This window comes from Dromiciops gliroides, chromosome 2, assembly GCF_019393635.1.
Source record: "Dromiciops gliroides isolate mDroGli1 chromosome 2, mDroGli1.pri, whole genome shotgun sequence".
NCBI classification, from domain to species: Eukaryota; Metazoa; Chordata; class Mammalia; order Microbiotheria; family Microbiotheriidae; genus Dromiciops; species Dromiciops gliroides.
The window spans coordinates 297,138,582-297,161,192 of NC_057862.1; the positions used below are offsets into that span (position 1 = coordinate 297,138,582).

At 34.4% G+C, this 22,611-nt stretch overlaps 1 protein-coding gene across 5 annotated transcripts in view; it reads right to left on the reverse strand.

Annotated features, from left to right (window-relative positions):
- EML1 (EMAP like 1) overlaps positions 1-22,611 on the reverse strand; it is a 195,756-nt gene that overhangs the window by 46,028 nt on the left and 127,117 nt on the right. For all 5 annotated transcript variants that reach the window (XM_043987720.1, XM_043987719.1, XM_043987718.1 and 2 more), the window contains 3 exons: positions 22,011-22,080; positions 2,130-2,240; positions 1,319-1,414 (listed from right to left, as the gene is read on the reverse strand). In XM_043987720.1, the coding sequence (XP_043843655.1) occupies positions 1,319-1,414; positions 2,130-2,240; positions 22,011-22,080 (277 nt within the window). The remainder of the gene's footprint in view (positions 1-1,318; positions 1,415-2,129; positions 2,241-22,010; positions 22,081-22,611) is intronic.

The window sequence follows — 22,611 nt, forward strand, 5'->3', positions numbered from 1 at the left end:
AGCAGGATGCTATCAGAAGAACTTTTGAAAAATGCAATCCATATACAGAGAAAGAACTGATGGTATCTGAATACAGATTGAAATATAATTTTTTGTTAGTTCCTCTTTCTAAAGTTTTTTGTATGTTTTCTTTCACAACCTGACTAATGTGGAAATGTTTTACATGATTGCACACCTATAACTTATATTGAATTGCTTGAGTTCTTAAGAGGTGGTGGGGAGGGAGGGATGAAGAGAATTTGGAACACAAAATTTAAAAAATTTATGTGAAAATTTCTTTATACATGTAACTTGGGTAAAATTCCAAATAAATAAAATTTTTAATTTTTAAAATTTAAAAAAATAAAATGCTGTTTAATTTTGCTTTAATAATCTCATTTTAAAATATTTGCACATCCTCAAACCTTCTTTTTAAAGCTTCAAGAGGCATAAGAAAGGAAAAGGCTTATGTAAAAGTAAATTTAATAGCTAGACATTTATTATTTTTTAAAATCACACTGTTCCCTCAAATTGAAGCAATAAATTATAAAACTATCTAAACCGGTACTCATGGAACAAAAATCTATCATCAGTTATTAGATACTTTTTGTTTGCCCAGTACTCTGTTAAGTATTGGAAGCTTAACAATGGAAAGGTAGGAAAGGGCAAGCCCCAATCCCTGCTCTGAAATAGTTTATAATTAAATTGAGAAAATAAAATATATATATATTAAGTACAAAGAGAACAATGTAATGAACATATAATCAAGTAAAAGACTGTGTGGTATAATTTATGAATTTTAGGTTAGTCCAAAAGAAATAAAGGAAAATTTAAAAATCATTATGGAATATATTTCATTAGGAACAGCTTTGTTGAGATGTATATTGATGGAAATGTAGGATTCAGATCAATTCAGAGGACAGTATGACCTTTCAGCAAAGTAAATGGGATAGGTATACATTCTGCAAGCTATAGCCAGGTGAAGGACAAACCAGCAGGCATTTCCAAATATTGATGACCATTTCATGTATTCTATTCTATAAGTTATCTTCCAGAGTGGTTACAAATGAAATGGAAAGAAGGGGAAATTCTTAGGGATATCTATCATGAAGGAAAAATTTACAAGACATAGTGATTGAATCTGGAGAGAAAAGAAACCAGTAAAAATGACTCCAAGGTGTCTCATCTGAATGACTGGAAGAAGAAACAGCTTACTATCAGAAACAGAACTGTTAAGCAGGGGCTTAAATCTAAAGGAAAAGAGATCTAATAAGCTAGCACCAAGTATGAGGAATAATGTCCTAGTGCAAACAAATGAATAAATGATTTGGGATAAAACCTTGACATCTGCCAATTTTTCTTCTTTCTGCCAATCCCACACAGAAAGTACATGGTCATTGGAGTCATCTACTGCACAAAGATTACTTCCTCCATTCTGAAAAACAAAGTTAATCACAGGAAAAGTTCAAATAAATCTATTTTATATTTACTTTATGATTATTAATACTTTATTTTTAATAAAACGCTTCCTAATTTTAAAATAATGACTAATTTTCAGAACATGGGTCATACCTGTAAAATGAAGTTGCTTTACCATGGGGAAAAATGTACTGAAAAATAATATTTATAATAGATAACATTTTAACTTTTATAATAAACTAGTTTCAGAGGAAGAATATGGCCTATATTTGGTCCAGTATGGTATTCATATTATCTAGTGTTTTTGGTACTTTCTTACTTAGCTAGAAGGGATGTTAGCAAAGAAAAGTAGTATGATGAGGGTGCAGGAGGGGAAAGGAGAAGAAGAGCTATGAATGGGGCACCCTTTCACTTTTAAATGGCTGAAGAAGGGTAATTTTGATTCCCAGTACCTAAAGGAAGATGGTTTCCAATTCATATTAGCAACCCTCTTTAAAAAGTAAGAAGGCTATATTTACATTTACACATAAATGTTTAACTTTATGGCATATACTTACATCTATAGTATAGAATACATATACACATAGTATAAAATACATAAATACTATAGTATAGAATGACACATACTATAGGATAGAATACATACACATTTAATTTAAATCTATAATATATTTAGAATACATACACTTATTGTTAAACATCAGATCAATTTCAAATACCTATATACTCACAGATTTAGAGAAAGCAATACAGGTGACTGCCCGGTCAAAAAACCCCATTCCAATGACATGCAGTGTATTCAATGTGACAGAATCCCAGATGCGTACATGTGGGGGTAGTTGCTGTTAAAACAAAAATGTAGAGATGCCAGTTTATGATAGATTTTTTTATGTTTTTTTCTTGAAGTTGAAGGAATTAAAAGACCATTTGAGCAGTAATATTAACCTTATTAAAGTGGTCTGTTGATTAAGATATTACAGATCTGCCTTTTGAATACAAGACAAATCACTCATGATTTCTTGAGGCTATCATCAGATATGGCCTTCTTATTATCAAGTAAAATTCTGACTCTAAAATTTGATGATCCTATGATGCTAGTTAATTTTAGGTGAACTCTACGTAATTTAAAAATATGATTTGCCTATTTTAATGACTATTAGAATGTAGGGATATAAATTGATTTGCACATATAAGTTATAAAATCTTAAAATTAGTGATGATAAGGAAAATTAAATCTTATATTTATTGTATTCTCTTAGGTATTAAATTGTTAGTGAGTATGATGAAGTTCATCAACACCATTCCCAATCATTTTTATGATTAACATTCCTGAGCCCTTTTAAATCCCCAAAACAAATCATTAAACTAAGAGGACTGTTTATGTTCAGCACTAAGCCAATCAACAATGTTCCAGGTTATCTGTATTAGCATCCTTATGATACAGATGTAAATCTGGTTTTAGGAAGGTTATGCCAGAAGAAACAAGTTCTACAGGGCCTAGCAAACGGGAAGGTCTCTAATGACAGTCTCTATTAATCACTTGAGGATCAACCTATTAAAATGCAGGGTCTCATTGCTAGAAGTCTGGTCACAGATATTCATGAAACCATTTACTAAGACATGGAAGGATTTTTGGGGGGGATAGAGGGTAGATTCATATAAATTAAACTAGAGATCTCTAAGTTAGATTTTCTAGGCCTATGATTCCATGATCTTATGACATTGTAGGAATTTGATTTCTATTGTACATGGTATGTGAAATGCAAGCCACCAAGAAACAAGAGAAGCATCTTTTTAGTTTTTCGTTTTATTTTATTAAATTATTTTTTCAAATGTTTACTGGAAGAAAATTCTATGCTTTTATAAAGATTTCAAAATTGAATTCAATATTATATAATATTAAATAAGATGTTGCAAATACAGCATTCAACTTTAAATACCACTTGAAACCAGCTTTGATTCTGTTCAGATTACTTTTTAAATTAAAATTTATTGGTTTTAATAGAATTAGTTTTAGCTATATTAGAAAGGAGAAAAATCACAATTTTAATATTTTGATGGATCTATGTATCATTGATGTGATACTTCCTCTAACTATGCAGATTATAACCCATTTACACTATCTCATCCTATACTACTCCTGTCGGTGTTCTCCTGTAAATCCTCTACAAGGCCTCCAATGTCCTGGGAGCCTTATTGCGAATGTCGTGTTACTATATGAATACTAATGTAGCATTTTCTTTTCCACTCATACATTTCTCTGATGATATCCTTAATGTTGCTTTTCTTGTATAAATAAATCTTCACTGGTAATGTATTACAGATCATTCATGCCCACCATATACCTTTCCATTGCCCTTTTGATGACCTGCAAGTCAAATACTTTGGTTTTTTTTTTTTTTTTTGGTAAGGCAATTGGGGTTAAGTGACTTGCCCAGGGTCACACAGCTAGTAAGTGTCAAGTGTCTGAGGCCGGATTTGAACTCAGGTACTCCTGACTCCAGGGCCGGTGCTTTATCCACTGTGCCACCTAGCTGCCCCTGCAAGTCAAATACTTTGGAAACTGATGTTCAATGACTTGTAGCCATAAGTGACAAAAGAAGAGGATGAAAAAAGGGGTAGGATGGTTGCTAAAGATGAGGATGGAAAGATGATAATGAATGATGGAGAAAATTCAGAGCTATTCAACTATTATTTTTCTTTTTTTTCTGACAAGATCTTTGTATTGAAAGGGAAATAATAAAAATGACTGAGAGGAGAGTGCAGCCAACATGGTGGATTAGCAGCAGCAATCCAGTCAAACTCTCCTAACATTCCCAACTGTAAAATAACACCTCAAATTGAAATTTGGAGCAGCAGAGACAACAAAAGCTTGGTATGATACATTTTTTCTAGGCTAAGACTACAAAAGAGGTGGGTAGGAGAGGTCTGTGACACCATAGTGGGAGCTAGCCCAGAGTACTTGCAGGAGCAGCGCCAACAGTGGGCCTTGGAAGCAGATACGAGGCAGGGATAGCATCAGCAGTTTTGTGTGTTCTCAGTCCAGACAGTAAGGATATAAGAAAACTGACCAGAAAGGGATTATAAGAAAATGGATGATTTTGATTACATTAAATTAAAAAGGTTTTGTATAAACAGAAGCAATGCATCCAAAATTAGAAGGAATGCAGAAAGCTGGGAAACAATTTTTATGGCCAGTACTTCTGATAAAGGCCTCATTTCTAAAATATATAGGGAAATAAATCAAATTTATAAGAATTCAAGTCATTCCCCAATTGAGAAATGGTCAAAGGATGTGAACAGACAGTTTTCTGATGAAGAAATCAAAGCTTTCTATTGCCATATGAAAAAATGCTCTAAATCACTACTGATCAGAGAGATGCAAATTAAAACAACTCTGAGGTACCACCTGACACCTATCAGATTGGTTAATATGACAAAAAAGGAAAACAATAAATGTTGGAGAAGCTGTGGAAAAATTGGAACACTAATGCATTGTCTATGGAGCTGTGAACTGATCCAACCATTCTGGAGAGCAATTTGGAAATATGCCCAAAGGGCTATAAAGCTGTGCATACCCTTTGACCCAGTAATACCACTATTGGGTCTTTTTCCCAAAGAGATCATAAAAAAGGGAAAAGGACCCACATGTACAAAAATATTTATAGCTGCTCTTTTTGTGGTGGCAAGGAATTGGAAATTGAGAGGCTGCCCATAAATTGGGGAATGGCTGAACAAGTTGTGGTATATGAATGTAATGGAATTCTATTGTGCTGTAAGAAACGATGAGCAGGAGGAGTTCAGAGAAACCTGGAAGGACTTGCATGAACTGATGATGAGTGAGATAAGCAGAACCAGGAGAACGCTGTACATAGTATCATCAACATTGTGTGTTGATCAACTGTGATGGACTAGATTCTTCTCACCAATGCAATGGTACAGGAGAGTTCCAGGGGACTCATGACGGAAGGGGATCTCCAAATCCAGAAAAAAAATCAACTGTGGAGTATGGATGCTGATTGAACCATACTATTTCTTTTGTTTTTGTTGCTGTTGTTTTTTCTTTTCTGAGGTTTTTCCTTTTTGCTCTGATTCTTCTCTTATAACATGACTAATACAGAAATATGTTTGATGTTATATATGTAAAACCTATATCAGATTACCTACTGTCTAGGGGAGGGGGGCAGGGAAGGAGAAAATTTTTAAATTGGAAATCTTATAAAAACAAATGTCAAAATTATCTTTACATGTAAATGGAAAATAATAAAATAATTTTATTAAAAAAAGGAAAGGAATTATGGGGAACTCATTGTACTGGGGGCAACTAGCACTGACTGACAATTCTATTACCAAAATGAAGTTATGGGTCAAAGTTGCAGGGAGAAGAGGATTGCTTGTGGTTGGTCACAAAGGAGCAAGGGACCTAGTCACAGTTTCAGAGCCAAGAGGAGCCCTAGTGATTGTGGCTACAGTGGAGCAGGGGTCCTTCATTGGCAAAGACCAGAGTAGAGACCAGAAAAGCAGTGACCACACCTCTCCCTGGATCACACCAGGTTAGAAGCAAACAAACAAACAAACAAACAAAAAACTGAACAACTTGGAAACCTCCAGATGTAGCTCTGAAAACAGCAGCACAATAAATCCTGAATCTTGGAACAGTGCCTCCCACCCCCCAGGGGAGCAGATTCCAACATTAACATAAAATTCAAAGTCAAAAAATAGTCTGGGAGGGGCATCTAGGTGGCGCAGTGGATAGAGCACAGGCCCTGGAGTCAGGAGTACCTGAGTTCAAATCCGGCCTCAGTCACTTAACACTTACTAGCTTTGTGACCCTGGGCAAGTCACTTAACCCCAATTGCCTCACTAAAAAAAAAGAAATAAATAAAAGAAATAGTCTGGGAAAATGAGCAAACAACAACAAAAAAGAACAACCATAATAAGCTACTATACTGCCAGGGAAGGCCAAGACACTCAGAAGACAACAGTGTGTAAACAGCTACAACCAAACCCTCAAAAACAAATGCTAATTAGACCCAAGCCTAACAAGAATTTCTGGAAGAGTTAAATAGAGTGATAAGCATGGTAGAGGAAAAATAGGAAAAAGAAAGGAGAGTGATGCAAGAAAATCATGAAAAGAGACAGCCTGGTAAAAGAGACATAACTCCCCTCCTCCCCCAAAGAAAATAACATCTTAAAAAACAGATTTGGCCTAATGGTAAAAGAGGCACAAAAATTAAGTGAAGAAAATAATCCCTTAAAAAGCAGAATAGGTGAATTAGAAGAGGAGGTACAAAATTTACTGAAGAAAATAACTCCGTATAAAGAAGAATTGGCCAAATGAGAAAAGATGTACAAAAGCTCATTGAAGAAAATAATTGCTTAAAAGTTAGAATTGGGCAACTGGGAGGTAATGACTACATAAAATAACAAGAAACAATAAAAATAAAGTCAAAAGAATAAAAAAATAAGAAAATGTGAAATGTCACACTGGTAAAACAACTTACCTGAAAATAAAGAAGGGATAATTTTAGAATTATTGGACTACTTGAAAGTCATGATTAAAAAAACCCTAGATATTATATTTCAAGAAATCATCAAGGAAAACAGCACAAATATGTTAGATCCACAGGGTAAAACAGAAATAGAAAGAACCCAATCAATTCCTGAAAGAGATTTCAAAATGAAAACTCCCAGGAATATTACTGCCAAATTCCAGAGCTCCCAGATCAAGGAGAAAATATTGCAAGCAGTTAGACAGAAAACATTAAAATATTGTGGAGCCTTGTTTTAACCTTGCCCCCACTAGATTTGATCCAAAGAAGGAATAACATATACCTTCATTTGGATAAAGAAACTTAGCTTATTCTTTAGGGAAGTAAAAGGGTAAGGGGAAAAGGGGGGGATTAATAGAAGGGATGGCAGAAGTAAGGGAGAAAAGGGTAAAGAAAAGTATGGGGGGGTGATAAAAGGGAGGGCAGAATGGGGGAGGAAGGGGTAAGAAGTAAAATGTTGGTGAGGAAGAATAGGGTGAAAGAAGGGAGGAAAAGTACAAAGGAGGTAAATAGAATAGAGGGGAATAGACAGTAATAATAACTGTGAATGTGAATGGGATGAACTCTGCCATAAAATGGAAGCGAATAGCAGAGTGGATTAAAAACCAGAATCCTACAATATGCTTTTTACAACAAACACATCTGAAGCAGAGACACACACAGAGTAAAGGTAAAAGGTTGGAGCAGAATATATTATACTTCAGCTGAAGTAAAAAAAGCAGGGGTAGCAATCCTTATCTCGGACAAAGCAAAGGCAAAAATAGATCTATTTAAAAGAGATAAGGGAGAAAACTACATCTGGCTAAAAGGTACTATGGATAATTATTATCAGTACTAAACATGTATGTGCCAAGTGGTATAGCATCCAAATTCTTAGAGGAGAAGTTAAATGAGTTACAAGAGGAAATAGTAAAACTATACTAGTGGGGGATCTGAATCTTCCCCTCTCAAAATTAGATAAATCTAGCCACAAAATAAATAAGAAAAAAGTTAAAGAGGTGAATAGAACATTAGAAAATTAGACATGATAAATGTCTGGAGAAAACTGAACGGGGATAGAAAAGAAGATAACTTTTTCTCAGCAGTCCATGGCACATATTCAAAAACTGACCATGTATTAGGGCACAAAAGCTTCATAGTCAAATGTAGAAAGGCAGAAATAGTAAATGCATCCTTCTCAGATCATGATACAATAAAAATCACATGTAATATAGAACCATGGAAAGGTAGAATTGGAAAATAAATAATTTCATTCTAAAGAATGAGTGGGTCAAACAACAAATCATAGAAACAATCAATAACCTCATCCAAGAGAATGACAATAGTGAGACAACATATAAAATCTATGGGATGCAGTCAAAGTAGTGCTTAGGGGAATTTTATATCTCTAACTGTTTATATCAATAAAAAAGAGAAAGAGACGATCAACGAATTGGGCATGCAACTTAAAAAGCTAGAAAAAGAACAAATTAAAAATCCTCAATTAAATACTAAATTAGAAATCCTGAAAATTAAAGGAAAAATTAATAAAATTGAAAAGCAAGAAAACTATAGAATTATTCAATAAAACTAAGAGCTGGTTTTATGAAAAAAGCAATAAAATATAAAAACGATAGGTTAATTTGATTTTAAAAAGGAAAGAAAACCAAATTACCAGTATTAAAAATGAAAGGGGTGATTTTACCACCATTGAAGTGGAAATTAAAGCAATAATTAGGAAATATTTTGCCCAACTGTATGCCAATAAATTTCACAATCTAAATGAAATGGATAAATATTTACAAAAAATACAAACCTCCCAGGTTAACTGAAGAGGAAATAAAATCCTTAAACAAGCCCATATTAGAAAAAGAAATTGAACAAACCATTAATGAACTCCCTAAGAAAAAATCTCCAGGACCATATGGGTTTATAAATGAATTCTACCAAAAATTTAAAGAACAGTTAATTCGAATATTATACAAATTATTTGGGAAAATAGGTGAAGGAGTTCTACTAAATTCCTTTTATGACACAAATATGGTGTTGAAACCAAAACCAGGCAGAGCAAAACCAGAGAAAGAAAATTATAGACCAATTTTCCTAATCAATATTGATGCAAAAATCTTAAATAAGATATTAGCAAGGAGATTACAGCAAATGATCAACAGGATAATACGTTATGACCAGGTGGGATTTATACTAGGAATGTAGGGCTGGTTCAACTTTAGGAAAACTATTAACATAATCAACCACATCAACAAGAAAACTAACCAAAATCATATGATTGTCTCAATAGATTCAGAGAAAGCTTTTTTTTTTTTCAGAGAAAGCTTTTGACAAAACACAGCACCCATTCCTAATAAGAACACTAGAAAGCTTAGGAATAGGTGGAGCATTCCTTAAAATAATAATCAGTATCCACCTAAAACCATCAGCAAGAATTATATGTAATGGAGATAAATTAGAGACCTTTCCAGTAAGAACAGGGGTGAAACAGGGATGCCCATTATCACCTCTATTATTTAACATTGTACTAGAAATGTTAGCTTTATCAATTAGAGAAGAAAAAGGAATCAAAGGAATTAGAATAGGCAAGGAGAAAACAAAACTATTACTCTTTGCAGATGATATACTTAGAGAATCCTAGAGAATCAACTAAAAATTACTTGAAACAATAACTTTAGCAAAGTAGCAGGATATAAAATAAATCCACATAAATCATCAGCATTTCTATACATGATCAACAAAGTCCAGCAGCAAGAGATAGAAAGAGAAATTTCATTTAAAGTAATGGTAGACAATATAAAATACTTGGGAGTCTACTTGCCAAGACAAACCCAGGAACTCTATGAACATAATTACAAACACTTTTCACACAAATCAAATCAGATCTAAATAATTGGAAAAATATAAATTGCTCATGGATTGGCTGAGCTAATATAATAAAAATGACAATTCTACCTAATTAATTTACCTATTCAGTGCCATACCAATCAGACTACCTAAAAATTATTTTATAGAGCTAGAAAAAATAATAACAAAATTCATCTGGAAAAAAAAAGGTCAAGAATATCAAGGGAACTAATGAAAAATAATATACAGAAAGGTGGGAAGTAGAAGAGATGCAGAAAGCTGGGAAACAATTTTTATGGCCAGTACTTCTGATAAAGGCCTCATTTCTAAAATATATAGGGAAATAAATCAAATTTATAAGATTCCCCAATTGAGAAATGGTCAAAGGATGTGAACAAACAGTTTTCTGATGAAGAAATCAAAGCTTTCTATTGCCATATGAAAAAAAGCTCTAAATCATTACTGATCAGAGAGATGCAAATTAAAACAACTCTGAGGTACCACCTGACACCTATCAGATTGGTTAATATGACAAAAAAGGAAAATAATAAATGTTGGAGAAGCTGTGGATAAATTGGAACACTAATGCATTGTCTATGGAGCTGTGAACTGATCCAACCATTCTGGAGAGCAATTTGGAAATATGCCCAAAGGGCTACAAAGCTGTGCATACCCTTTGACCCAGTAATACCACTATTGGGTCTTTTCCCCAAAGAGATCATAAAAAAGGGAAAAGGACCCACATGTACAAAAATATTTATAGCTGCTCTTTTTGTGGTGGCAATGAACTGGAAATTGAGGGGCTGCTCATCAATTGGGGAATGGCTGAACAAGTTGTGGTATATGAATGTAATGGAATTCTATTGTGCTGTAAGAAACGATGAGCAGGAGGAGTTCAGAGAAACCTGGAAAGACTTGCATGAACTGATGATGAGTGAGATGAGCAGAACCAGGAGAACATTGTACACAGTATCATCAACACTGTGTGTTGATCAACTGTGATAGACTTGATCCTTCTCAGCAATACAATGGTACAAGATAGTTCCAAAGGACTCATGATGGAAAAGGCTCTCCAAATTCAGAAGAAAAAAACAACAACTGTGGAGTATGGATGCAGATTGAACCATACTATTTCTTTTGTTTTTGTTGCTGTTGTTTTTCTTTTCTGAGGTTTTTCCTTTTTGCTCTGATTCTTCTCTTATAACATGACTAATGCAGAAATATGTTTAATGTTATTGTACATATATAAACTATAGGGGGCAGCTAGGTGGCGAAGTGGATAAAGCACCCGATCTGGATTCAGAAGGACCCGAGTTCAAATCCGGCCTCAGACACTTGACACTTACTAGCTGTGTGACTCTGGGCAAGTCACTTAACCCTCAATGCCCTGCCATAAATAAATAAATAAATAAACTATATCAAATTACCTGCTATCTTGAGGAGGAGGAGGAGGGAAGGAAGAGAGGGAGAAAAATTTGAAACTATAAATCTTATAAAAACGAATGTTATGGGGGCAGCTAGGTGTCGAAGTGGATAAAGCACCAGCCCTGGATTCAGAAGGACCTGAGTTCAAATCTGACCTCAGACACTTGACACTTACTAATGTGATGAAATAATGGGATTTAGCAGATACTCAAAGACCCACCTGGAGATTAATCTAGACTGATTGAATCAAGTGAGAGTGATTGACTGCTGATTAGCCTACTTCAAGTTAATTGGATTGTAATCATACCTGGCTATCCCTCAAGAGGGTATTGTTCTCAGAAGCTAGACTGTGAACTCAACTTGAGAACACCTTCAAAACCAATGGATTTGGATGACGACAACCAATCAGCTTGAAGCAGTGTGTAAGGACCACCTTTGTTCCAGACCTATAAAAAGCTTCCACAGTCAGCTTGCTGAGGAGTTCATGATTGAAGCAGGCTCCTGGCAGAGAACTTGAGGAAGAACCCAATCAGGCTGGAACTCTAGGCTAGATAGGCTTTTTCTTAACTTTCTGAGCTCCATGTGAATACCTGTATGCTTTAATAAATGTTTAATGCCCAAAGACTGGTGCAAAAGCTTCTAATTAAAGGTGACCACAATATAGATTTTAAACATCACACTAGCTGAGTGACCTTGGGCAAGTCACTTAACCCTCACTGTCCCCCCAAATATAAATAAATAAAAAGGAAAGAAAACACAAACACACAGACATTGAACGGTGTATGGAAATATACTGTACCCAAACCGGTTAATAGGAGGGCAAGTGGATAAGAGAAAGAGCAGGATGATATCAAAGGGATGGAGAAGGAGGGGGAGAAGGAGGAGACGGAGACGAGACGGAGACAGAGACGGAGATGGAGGAGGAGATGGAGACACAGACACAGACACAGACACAGACAGAGAGAGAGAGCAAGCGCGAGAGCGAGCACGAGCATGAGAGCATAAAAGAAGACAATAGGACAGAGAGGAATACATAGTCATCATAACTGTGACGATGAATGGGATGAACTCACCCACAAAATGGAAGCAGACAGCTGAATAGATTAGAAATCAGAATCCAACAATATGTTACAAGAGACATACTTGAAACAGAAAGACACACACATGAAGTTAAAATAAGGAGATGGAGCAGAATCAATTATGTTTCAGCTGAAGTAAAAAAGGCAGGACTAACAACCATGATCTCAGACAAAGCAAAAGCAAAAACAGACCTAATTAAAAGAGATAAGGGAAATTACATTTTGATAAAAGGTATTAGACAGTGAAGTAATATCAAAAATTTTTTACAGCAAGTTTCTCTGATAAAGGCCTCATTTAAAAAATATATAGAGAATTGAGTCAAATTTATAAAAACTAAGAGCCATCTCCCAAATGATAAATGGTCAAAGGATATAAACAGGAAGTTTTCAGAAGAAGATCTCAAAGCTATCTATAGTCATATGAAAAAATGCTCTAAATCATTAATGATTGGAGAAATGCAAATTAAAACTACTTAGAGGTACCACTTTATAACTATCAAGAATGACTAATGCTAGAAGGGATGAGTGAAAATGGTTACATTAATGAACTGTTGGTGGAGTTGTGAACTGGTGCAACCATTCTAGAGAACAATTTGGAACTATGCCTAAAGGGTTATAAAACCGTGCATACTTTTTTTTTTGGTGAGGCAGTTGGGCTTAAGTGATTTGCCTAGGGTCACACAGCTAAGTAAGTGTCAAGTGTCTGAAGACAGATTTGAACTCAGGTCCTCCTGACTCCAGGGCTAGTGCTCTATCCACTGTGCCACCTACCTGCCCTTTCTATGCATATATTTTGACTCAGCAATACCACTAAGTCTATACCCCAAAGATATAAAAAGAAAAGCAAAAAGACTATATGTACAAAATTATTTATAGCAATTCTTTTTATGGTAGCAAATAGTTAAAATTAAGATGATGCTCATCAATTGGGAAATGGCTGAAAAAGTTGTGGCATATGATTGTGATGAAATAATATTGAGTTATAAGAAATGAAGAGGGGGCAGCCATGTGGTGCAGTGAATAAAGCACCAACCCTGGATTCAGGAAGGCCTTAGTCCAAATCTAGCCTCAGACACTTGACATGTACTAGTTGTATGACCCTGGGCAAGTCACTTAACTCTCATTGTCCCCCCCCACACAAAAAAAAGAAATGAAGAGGAGGATGGTTTCAAAAGACCTATATGAACTAATACAAAGTTGGGCAGCAGGGTGGCACAGTGCCAGGCCTGGAAGACTCATCCTTCTGAGTTCATATCTGGCCTCAGACACTCACTAGCTCTGTGAACGTAGGCAAATCATTTAACCCTGTTTGCCTCAGTTAGGAAAATGATGATGAGGACATCTGTAAAATGAACTGGAGAAGAAAATGGCAAACTACTCCAGTATCTTTGCCAAGAAAACCTCAAATGGGATTATGAAGAGTTGGGCACAACTCAAAATGACTGAACAACAACAGAGTGAAGTGAGAAGAACCAGGGGATCATAGTACATAGTATAACAGCAATAGTGTAATGATGATCAACTGTGAAATACTTAGCCACTTTGATCAATACAATGATCGAAGATAATTCCAAAGGACTCATGATGAAAAATGCTATCCACTTCCAGAGAAGAACTGATGAACTTTGAGCACAAATTGAAGTATAGTTTTCCCACTTTGTTTTTCTGGCCTTTTTTTTGGTTGCAATATGGAAATATGTTTTACATGATTTCATATGTATAACTGATATATTGCTTGCTTTCTCAGTGGATGGGGGAGGGCAAGAGGGAGGGCAGGAATTTGAAACTCAAAAATTTTAAATATTAAAATAAATGATAAATATGTTTTAAGACCACAAAACACTCCCAAAATATAAATACCTAACAGAAAAATTAAAAATTTTGGAACAGGAAAAGAATGACTAAGGCAAAGGAGGTGACACTGAAGTTAAGAAGGTGACAGTCAGAGAACACCTGACAATCCAGGATGATTTCAAGTTACAAGACTCAGATAAACTTAATATTAGATTCCTGAAACAGTTGGAAGAGGTGATGATGCAAAACCAGGAGGGATAGCTAACATACTGGGTGATGAATTAAGAGCTAAAAAGATCTTAGGCTAGAAGACTGGGCTAAAATTAAGAAGAAACAATTTAAAAGTGATAAAAGAAAAATCTTACACTTGTATTTGAAAAAATACCTTTATAAGTAAAATATTGGTGGGTAGGGTTTAAATATCAGTTTGTATGGATAAGATCTAGGGGTTCTGGTACATAATTAGCTCCATATGAGTCATCAGTGTGATATAGTTTCCCCCCCAAGCTGATAAAAATTTGGGCTGCATTAAGTGAATTAAAGTGTCCTGAACAACTAATATGATGATCCCATTATATTCAGATTTGGCCAGATCACACCTGAAGTACTCTTCTAGGCACCATATATTAGGAAAGGCAGTAACAAGATGAAGAGAGGCTGGATGAGGACAACTAGGACAGTGAAGAGCCTTGAGGTCAGACCATATGAAGATTTGTTAAAGGAACCAGAGTTGTTTAGCCTACAGAAAAGATTTGCGAGGAGGGCATTGTAGCTGTCCCTCTAGTATGTGAAGAGCTATCATGTTTTGTATTCTCTACACTTTTCAAAAAGCTGTGTGACAAATGCTATGATCTGCTATAGATAATCACTCTCAGAAGAGTTCTTTTTTTTTTTTTTTTTGCGGGGAAATGAGGGCTAAGTGACCTGCCCGGGGTCACACAGCTAATAAGTGTCAAGTGTCTGAGGCCAGATTTGAACTCAGGTCCTCCTGAATCCAAGGGCGGTGCTTTATCCACTGTGGCACCTAGCTGCCCCCTAGATCATCACTCTCAAAAGCTTGCATGATCCTTTCTTAGATCTTTGTCAAGGATGCCTCTGACTTGAGCAAAGATTATTTTCACAAAAATTTTGTAGGGAAGGAAGAATAAACACATGGACCTATAGTTATTATTGTTTTTGTTGCTTTTGCTGGCTTTTTGGGGGGGCAAGAATGTTTATTATTCCCCCAACAAGCCATTTATATTTCCTTTTCTCTATATACCTTGAGTTCTTTCAATATTCCCAAAATGATGTTACATCTAGCATCAAACTCCTTTATGTATAATTGACCTAATACAGTTGCCTCATCTCTGTGTTCTTCAATTCATTTCCATTTCCTCATATAGTACAACTGGGACTACGATATTAGAGCTGAAATGTGGCTTCACTGTCATTGATAGAGAAAAAAGTCTGTTATAAAAATAATCATAGATCTTTTCCACTTTTCATGTTTGTTGTCCTCTTTTCAGTTTCATTCTTAAATGCCTCCAGGATGACTGTGTTTAGCTCAGTTTCTTGTCAAGATTTCAAATTTTTTCCCTTCCAGTGATTCTTCCTTTATGAGGTAATATTATTTACAATATTCTGCCATTGTTCTCTAAGATTTTACAAATAAATTTATATTTTAAGCCAGGTTGCCCTTAACTACCAATTCTCTCTGCTTGGTTAGAAGATCAAGTATTTCCGTGGTTTCTAGGCTTTTTGTAGCCTTGCTGTAGTAGTTTATTTAAATTGGGCAAACTTCCTTATGAAAAGATGACAGTATGTGATGTTGATGTTTATTTTAGTGATTTTCTATTTTTAAAGATTTTATTTTTAAATAAACTATTGATATATTTTTGTTTTCATATCACCTAAATTTCCCATTGAATTCTTCGTCTTAACTCCTCCCAGAGAGCCATCTCTTATAAAAAAAAGAAGAGGAAGAAAATGGAAAGTATATCAAGAAAACAGTTAAATTGAATGTCTCAAAATTATAATACTAATCAACATATCGACACATCTGCATTTTAATTTTGAAAAATTTAGTTTAACTGTTTTGTTATTGTTGTACTTTCCATTTACATTGTTGTAAGTGATGTTTATTATTTCCTAGTTCTTTACTTCATCCTTTCCTGTATTCATCATGTTCACCATTTTTTACAGCACATGAATGTTCCATTACATTTATGTACCATAGTGGTTTTTTTAGTCAATCCCCAATTGATGGGAATCTACTTTATTTCTTGTTCTTGGCTACTACAAAAAGAGCTGCTATAAATGTTTTTGCATATGTAGACCTTTCTTTAGCAGGAGTGGAAACTATGCATCAAAAGTTATGGAATTTTTACTTACTTTCTCTGAGCAATTATGAATTACTTTGCAGAATGACTGGGCCAACTCACAACTCTAACAATGCAAACCTATCTGTCAAGAACGCACAACAAATGACTCTTCTAATTTTCTAGCATTTTTGCCAAAGTGTTAAGTGTTAGACAAAACTTCAAGGTTGTGCTGAGTTGCATTTCTCTTATGATTAGCAATTTGGAGCATTCTTTCATATGATCGCGAGTAGTTTGCAATTATTCTTTTGTAAACTATTTGTTCATATCCTTTTGACCACTTACCTATCAGGGAACAGCTTTTGTGTTTGTATATTTGTTAGCTGTCTGTATATCTTGGATTGCTGCGGTTCTTCAGTCATTTTCTGACTGAAGACATGTCTGACTCTTTATGACCCTGTATAGAGTTTTCTTGGCAGAGACTGAAGTGGTTTGCCATTTATTTCTCCAGTGGATTAAACCAAACAGAGGTTAAGTGACTTGCCCAGGGTCAAACAGCTAGTGAGTGCCTGAGGCTGGATTTGAGTTCAGGACTTCCTGCCTCCAGACCTAACATTCTATTTAACTAGCCACCTAGCTGCCACATATCTTGGATATCAGGCCCTTATCAGAGAGATCCTCCCCCAATCAAGAGATTCTTTTTATCTTTGTTGTATTAAGTTGTTCAGGCAAACAAAATTACTTATTTTATCTTTGGTAATTGTTTATATCCCTTATTTGGATGAGAATTATCCCCTTCACATTATCTGTGAAAAGTATTTGATGCTTCTAATTTTTTAATAGTATGATTTTTAGTAGTTGGATCACACATCCATTTTGGATTTTTGTGGAATATGGGATAAGATGCTGGTCTGATGCCTAATCTCTGTGACTGCTTTCCACTTTTCTCAGCACTTCTTGTCAAATAGGGAGTTTGTTCCCGGGTAATTTGTGTTTTGGGATGTAATAAACACTGGCTTGGTTGATAATTTCTATTTCTGATTCTTTCCCCCAGCTACTAGTATTATATACTCTGTATTTATTATATATACCGCCTACTCTATGAAAGTTTCTTGAAAGCAAGGATAACTGTTCATTTTTCTTTGTACCCTAGTGCTTAGCACAGTCCATGGCACATAAGCAAGTGATAAATGTTTGTTTATTCATGGGATAACTAGTTTAATTTTTTACCTCATTTTTAATAAGATAAGCTAATAGTTTATCAATTTTGATCATCCTTTTAAAAAAATTCAGCTTTTAGTTTTATCAGTTCTAGATAGTCTTTTTGGTGTCCAAATTATCTATTTCTCCTCTAGTTTTCAAGATTTCCTCTTCTATGGTTAACTGAGGTTTATTGTTGGCTTTCTTATTTTTAAATACACACACACACACATCCAGTTCATTAATCCTTTTATTTTTCTCTTTTGTCAATGTATGTTTTTAGGCATGTAGTTTTACTCCTCTGAGTTGAATCCCAGATATGTCATGTTGCCTCATCATTATAATTATCTTCCATATAGTTGTTTTTATGATTTTTCTTTGGCCTACTCACTATTTAGGATTTCATTATTAAGTCTCTAGTTAGGTGTTTTTGCTCATGTTTCCTAAATTGATCACTTTTACTATATTGTGGTCTGTTAAGGGTATGTTTGGTATTTCTTCTTTTCCACATCTACTTGCAATTTTTTGTGCCCTATACGTTTGTGTCAAAGTTTCAAAATGTCAATAAATGTGTATTCTTTAGTAGTCCCATCTAGAAGATAACAAAAATCCTTTAGCTCTATATTCTTATTGTTTGTTCAGTTCTATCTTATCCATTTTTTAACATCTAAATTTTAAATCTAAAAGAAAGTTTAGATTTGTCTAGCTCTGAGAAAGAAATATTAAGACCTCCTACTATTATCTCTATCTACTTGCAATTTGCAATTTAGTTAATTTTCCTTAATTAATTTGGATGCCATGTTATTTGGTATCTATAAGTTTTATATTGATATTGGTTCATTGTCTATTGTTCCTTTAAGAATAATGCAACTCCTTCATTTATCCCTGCTGATGCTGCAAATTTTAATTTTTTCTCTAATACTTTAAGAGCAACTTCTGATTTTTAAAAATTCATTTGATGAGTAATAAATTTTGTTCTAGCCTCTTATTTTGATCCTATGTATGTCTTTGCTATTTAGATGTGTTTCCTGTCAGTAACAAATCATAGGTTTTTGTTTTCTTATCCAATTGATCACTTTCTTTTATTTTACTGGATTGTCTAATCCATTAATATTTTAAGTCATGAGAGTAAGACATATGCTTTCCTCCATTTGTGTCTTTAGTACTGTTCTCTTTTAAAGAAAGATTTTTTTGGTTCTCTTACCACTTTTAAGTCAGTACTTTGTCCCTATGGTTCATTTTGCTTAAATTACTTTGATGCTATCCTGTTCCCACAAAATATTCCTCCCCTCCACACAATTTTTCAATTTTTTCTTTCATCTCGGGATTCAACTTCAATTACTGATTTTTTCTTTTATTTGGTTGTATATTTTGTGCCTTGTTTCCCCTCCCTAAATGGTTAGTCCCTTCTCCTCCTATCCTCCTCTCTAAATGATTTGTTGTCTTCATTTTCTATTTTGACTTTTATTGCCTGATTAGTGATTTATGTATTTATTTTTCTTTAACTTTTAAAATATTTCTTATGTAGCTAAAGGTCTCAAGTATAAGATTTGGGCTCCTTCTAACCAATTTTTATTACTGCCTTTATATGTCTTGCCTCATTGTCCTTTTTTTTTTCTATTGTGCCTCACTCTCAGAAGTATCAGTTCATGAAAGAAAGAATGTGGATAGAAGCAATACTCCTTGGTATAAATTATCATCTACCAAATCACATAGTTCATAATCAGTCTCTTTCCCATTGATTATGCTGTCTCATTTCTGGGTCCATGACCTCTCATTCTTCTGTGATCCAGATGTTATTAGGAGTTCCAATTTCCTTTCTCCTAAGGCTGTATATTATACATGGAGGTACAATATCATCTGAAAGAAGATGGTGTCCCTGTGTATTAACAACTTACAGATTAAATTCATTGTAAGGCTTCCATTTCCCATTGCAGTCATACAAACTCTTCTCCCAGGAGGTTACTTGCTCTTTATTGGAAACCCCTCCCCCATTTGGTTGAGATATTCCTCCTATATGTTCTCAGCTTCAGTCCATCCCATCTACCACTCCTTTCATTCTCCTGCAACTCTTTCTTGTAGGAGTTATTAGTCCTTCACTGTTCATTCAGACTTGAAAAGAGTATATTGCTCTCTCTCCTCCATGTCCCCTCTCCCCATTTATACATCCTCCCACTTTGCTATTTTGTTCCACAAAATACACTGATTTCATTTCCCACCAGCTTGCTCTTCTTGGACTAAAACTCAATGCCCCAAGGAAAACTCATTATGAAATATTTGTCATCCAGTAAGACTGTACCAATTTTGGTACTCATATTTTAGTACCCTCAGTACCTTCTATTCTTCTGACTATAGAGCTGGAAGGTGCAGCAGAGAACTCCTCCCAAAGCTTTCATTTCAGAGGGCTACTAGGCCAGCCATCTCTTCATTTCTCATTCCTTGGACTGGACTTCCATCATACTCTCAGACCCCTTTTCCCATATTTCAGCTTCATTTTGCATGCTCCTATATCTTCTCCCATTTGACTATAGAATCCTTGAGGGCAAAGACTTAGTTTCTTTTTTGTATTTGTATATATGGAACTTAGCGAAGTGTCTAGTATATAGTAGGTGCTTAATAAAATGTTTATTGATTGATTCACCTATGGGGTTGTGGGATTTAATACATGGTACTTCAGTTCTGGTTCTCTACTTTTATTTATATTTCTTATATTATGCATGTATCTTTATCTTCTTGTGTACTTTAAGAAATCTAATGATCCCTCTTTCTTTTTTTTTTTTAAGATCGGGCTTTCTTCCTTTTTAAAAATGCCTATGGAGCTTTCTATAAGTATTTTATTAGTTATATTTTCCTTGGTAATTTTTTAACCTTTCTTGTGGTTTTATCATGCAGAAAAATTACAACTTGAATATTCAATTCATAATTTTTGTGGGTTGGGGGGTAGGGAGAAATACCTCTCCTTTGTTGAATGTCCATCTTTTTATGTTGAAGATTAGGCTCAGTCTTTTTCTAGAAATTTTTATTTTGATTTGCATCTTTGGCTCCTTTGCTTTTCAGAATATACAGGTTTTTTTCCTTCTTGTAAGTGATCTGTGAAATTCTTTTGAACAAAGTTTTCTTTCCCATATTCAGAAGTCCTGAGCAATTTTCTTGTATTATTTCTAGAATTATAGTATTCAAGCTTTTCAATCTGCCAAGTTTTTCTGGGAGACTTAAAATCCTTAAGTTGTTTTTGCATAGCTTATCTTTGAGATCAATGCTATTTGCTTATGTAGAAATAATTTATTCTTTAAACATTACTGCCTTTTGCTTTTCTCCACTCCATTTCAGTATAGTAGCAATCCGAACATGCTTTTTCTTTTACTTCTTTGGAGAAACTAGCTCCTGTGGATTTAAGTTTTTTCTAATCAGCTAATCATGCCTGCTATGAAAGCTATAAATTCCGATATTTATTCCTTCTTAATTTCTTTTCTTATAAATTTCATTTCTCTTTTGAAACCTTCTAGAATTTCTTGTTATGGAATGCTTTCTTGGGATTCCACAGAATTCTTTATTTCATTAGGCATTGGCTCACTTTTTCCTGTAATATTTTTAAAGAAAGCTGTGTAATTTCTTTGAGGTTTGGTCCCCATCCTTCCTCTTACTTTTAGGATTTTTCTCTGTTGATTTACCTGCTTGTGCTTTAGGTTTTTAATGGAATTTTCTTTCTTTCAAAATATTTGAAATTTCAGCTTTTTCCCTTATATTCCTACATCATTCACTTTCTGACTCCTCCTCCCCACCAAAAGTAGTAGTTGGCATATAGTAGGCATTTAATAGATGTTTACTGATTGATTACCTCATTGAAATGAGAATTTAAAGATTGTTGTAATTAACAAAAGTATGTGTAGAATAGCAATACCTGTTTATATTTATAGACAGTCAAAACTGTGACTTAGCAGTTACTGTATCCTTTTCTGTCACACTGTTACCATTATTATAAAAATGGAAGGAATCTGTGCAAAACTAAGGACCATTTAATATTTTCCTTGCTTCACTGGGTGTCATGGACAAATAATTCATTACCAAGTGGCCAAATTAGTGGTGTTCAACCTCTCTGAATTTAGCCAGGCTGATTAATGCCAGAGCCATGCACAAAAGCATGCCAGTATATTAGAACCTATCAGAGCTTGTTATTCACTTGCATAGATTTTAGGATCCCAGGATCACCTCCATGCCACAATGAAGCATGGGATTAGGACTTGGTGGATAAGATAATTTTAATATTAAATGTCTGGAAATTTTTTATTAGAAATTAAAGTTGGGTTCTAATAAGTAATTAGTCATTGAATAATATAACAACTAAACAGGTTATTTCAATAGTAACAGTAGATAATTTTTGCCTGACACTGGTTTATTTTGATTACATGAAAAATATATCAACTCACTTTTCCATCCTTAGATGTACCTGCAACTTGGCCTGTTGCTATGGTGATCCTATCAGGATGAACTGCTAGGCTAGAAAAGGAATATTTGTTAAAAATGTATACTTTAAAGAAGCTTTAGTTATATTATTCCAAATATAATTCATCTGTACATAATGTTTAATCATCTTAGATTATAAATAATTTAAATGTTTTCAAACACAGTATAAGTTATAGGTATATTTCACTTAAAGTTATTAATTGCTACCCCAAACATAAGATGTTAGGCAAAACAATGTTACAGGGGCAATTAGTGACAGTTTTACTATCTTATTTCCATCTCATTATTACATCTCATTATAAGTGATTGGATGAATGATGTTATAGTGAGGTTTCATAATGTTATAGTGCCATTTAGTAAAATTGTATTAACCATATTATTATGAAACAATGATGGCTGGGCAATGGAAAGAATCCTTGATTTGGAGTCATAAGACCTGGGTTCAAATTCTGGGTTTGCCACTTAAGAACCTATGTGACCTTGGGCAAGTCACTTCTCTGGGCCTCGTTTTCCTCATCTGTAAAAATGAGGGTTTTGAACTAGATAAATTTTAAGTTCCTTCCA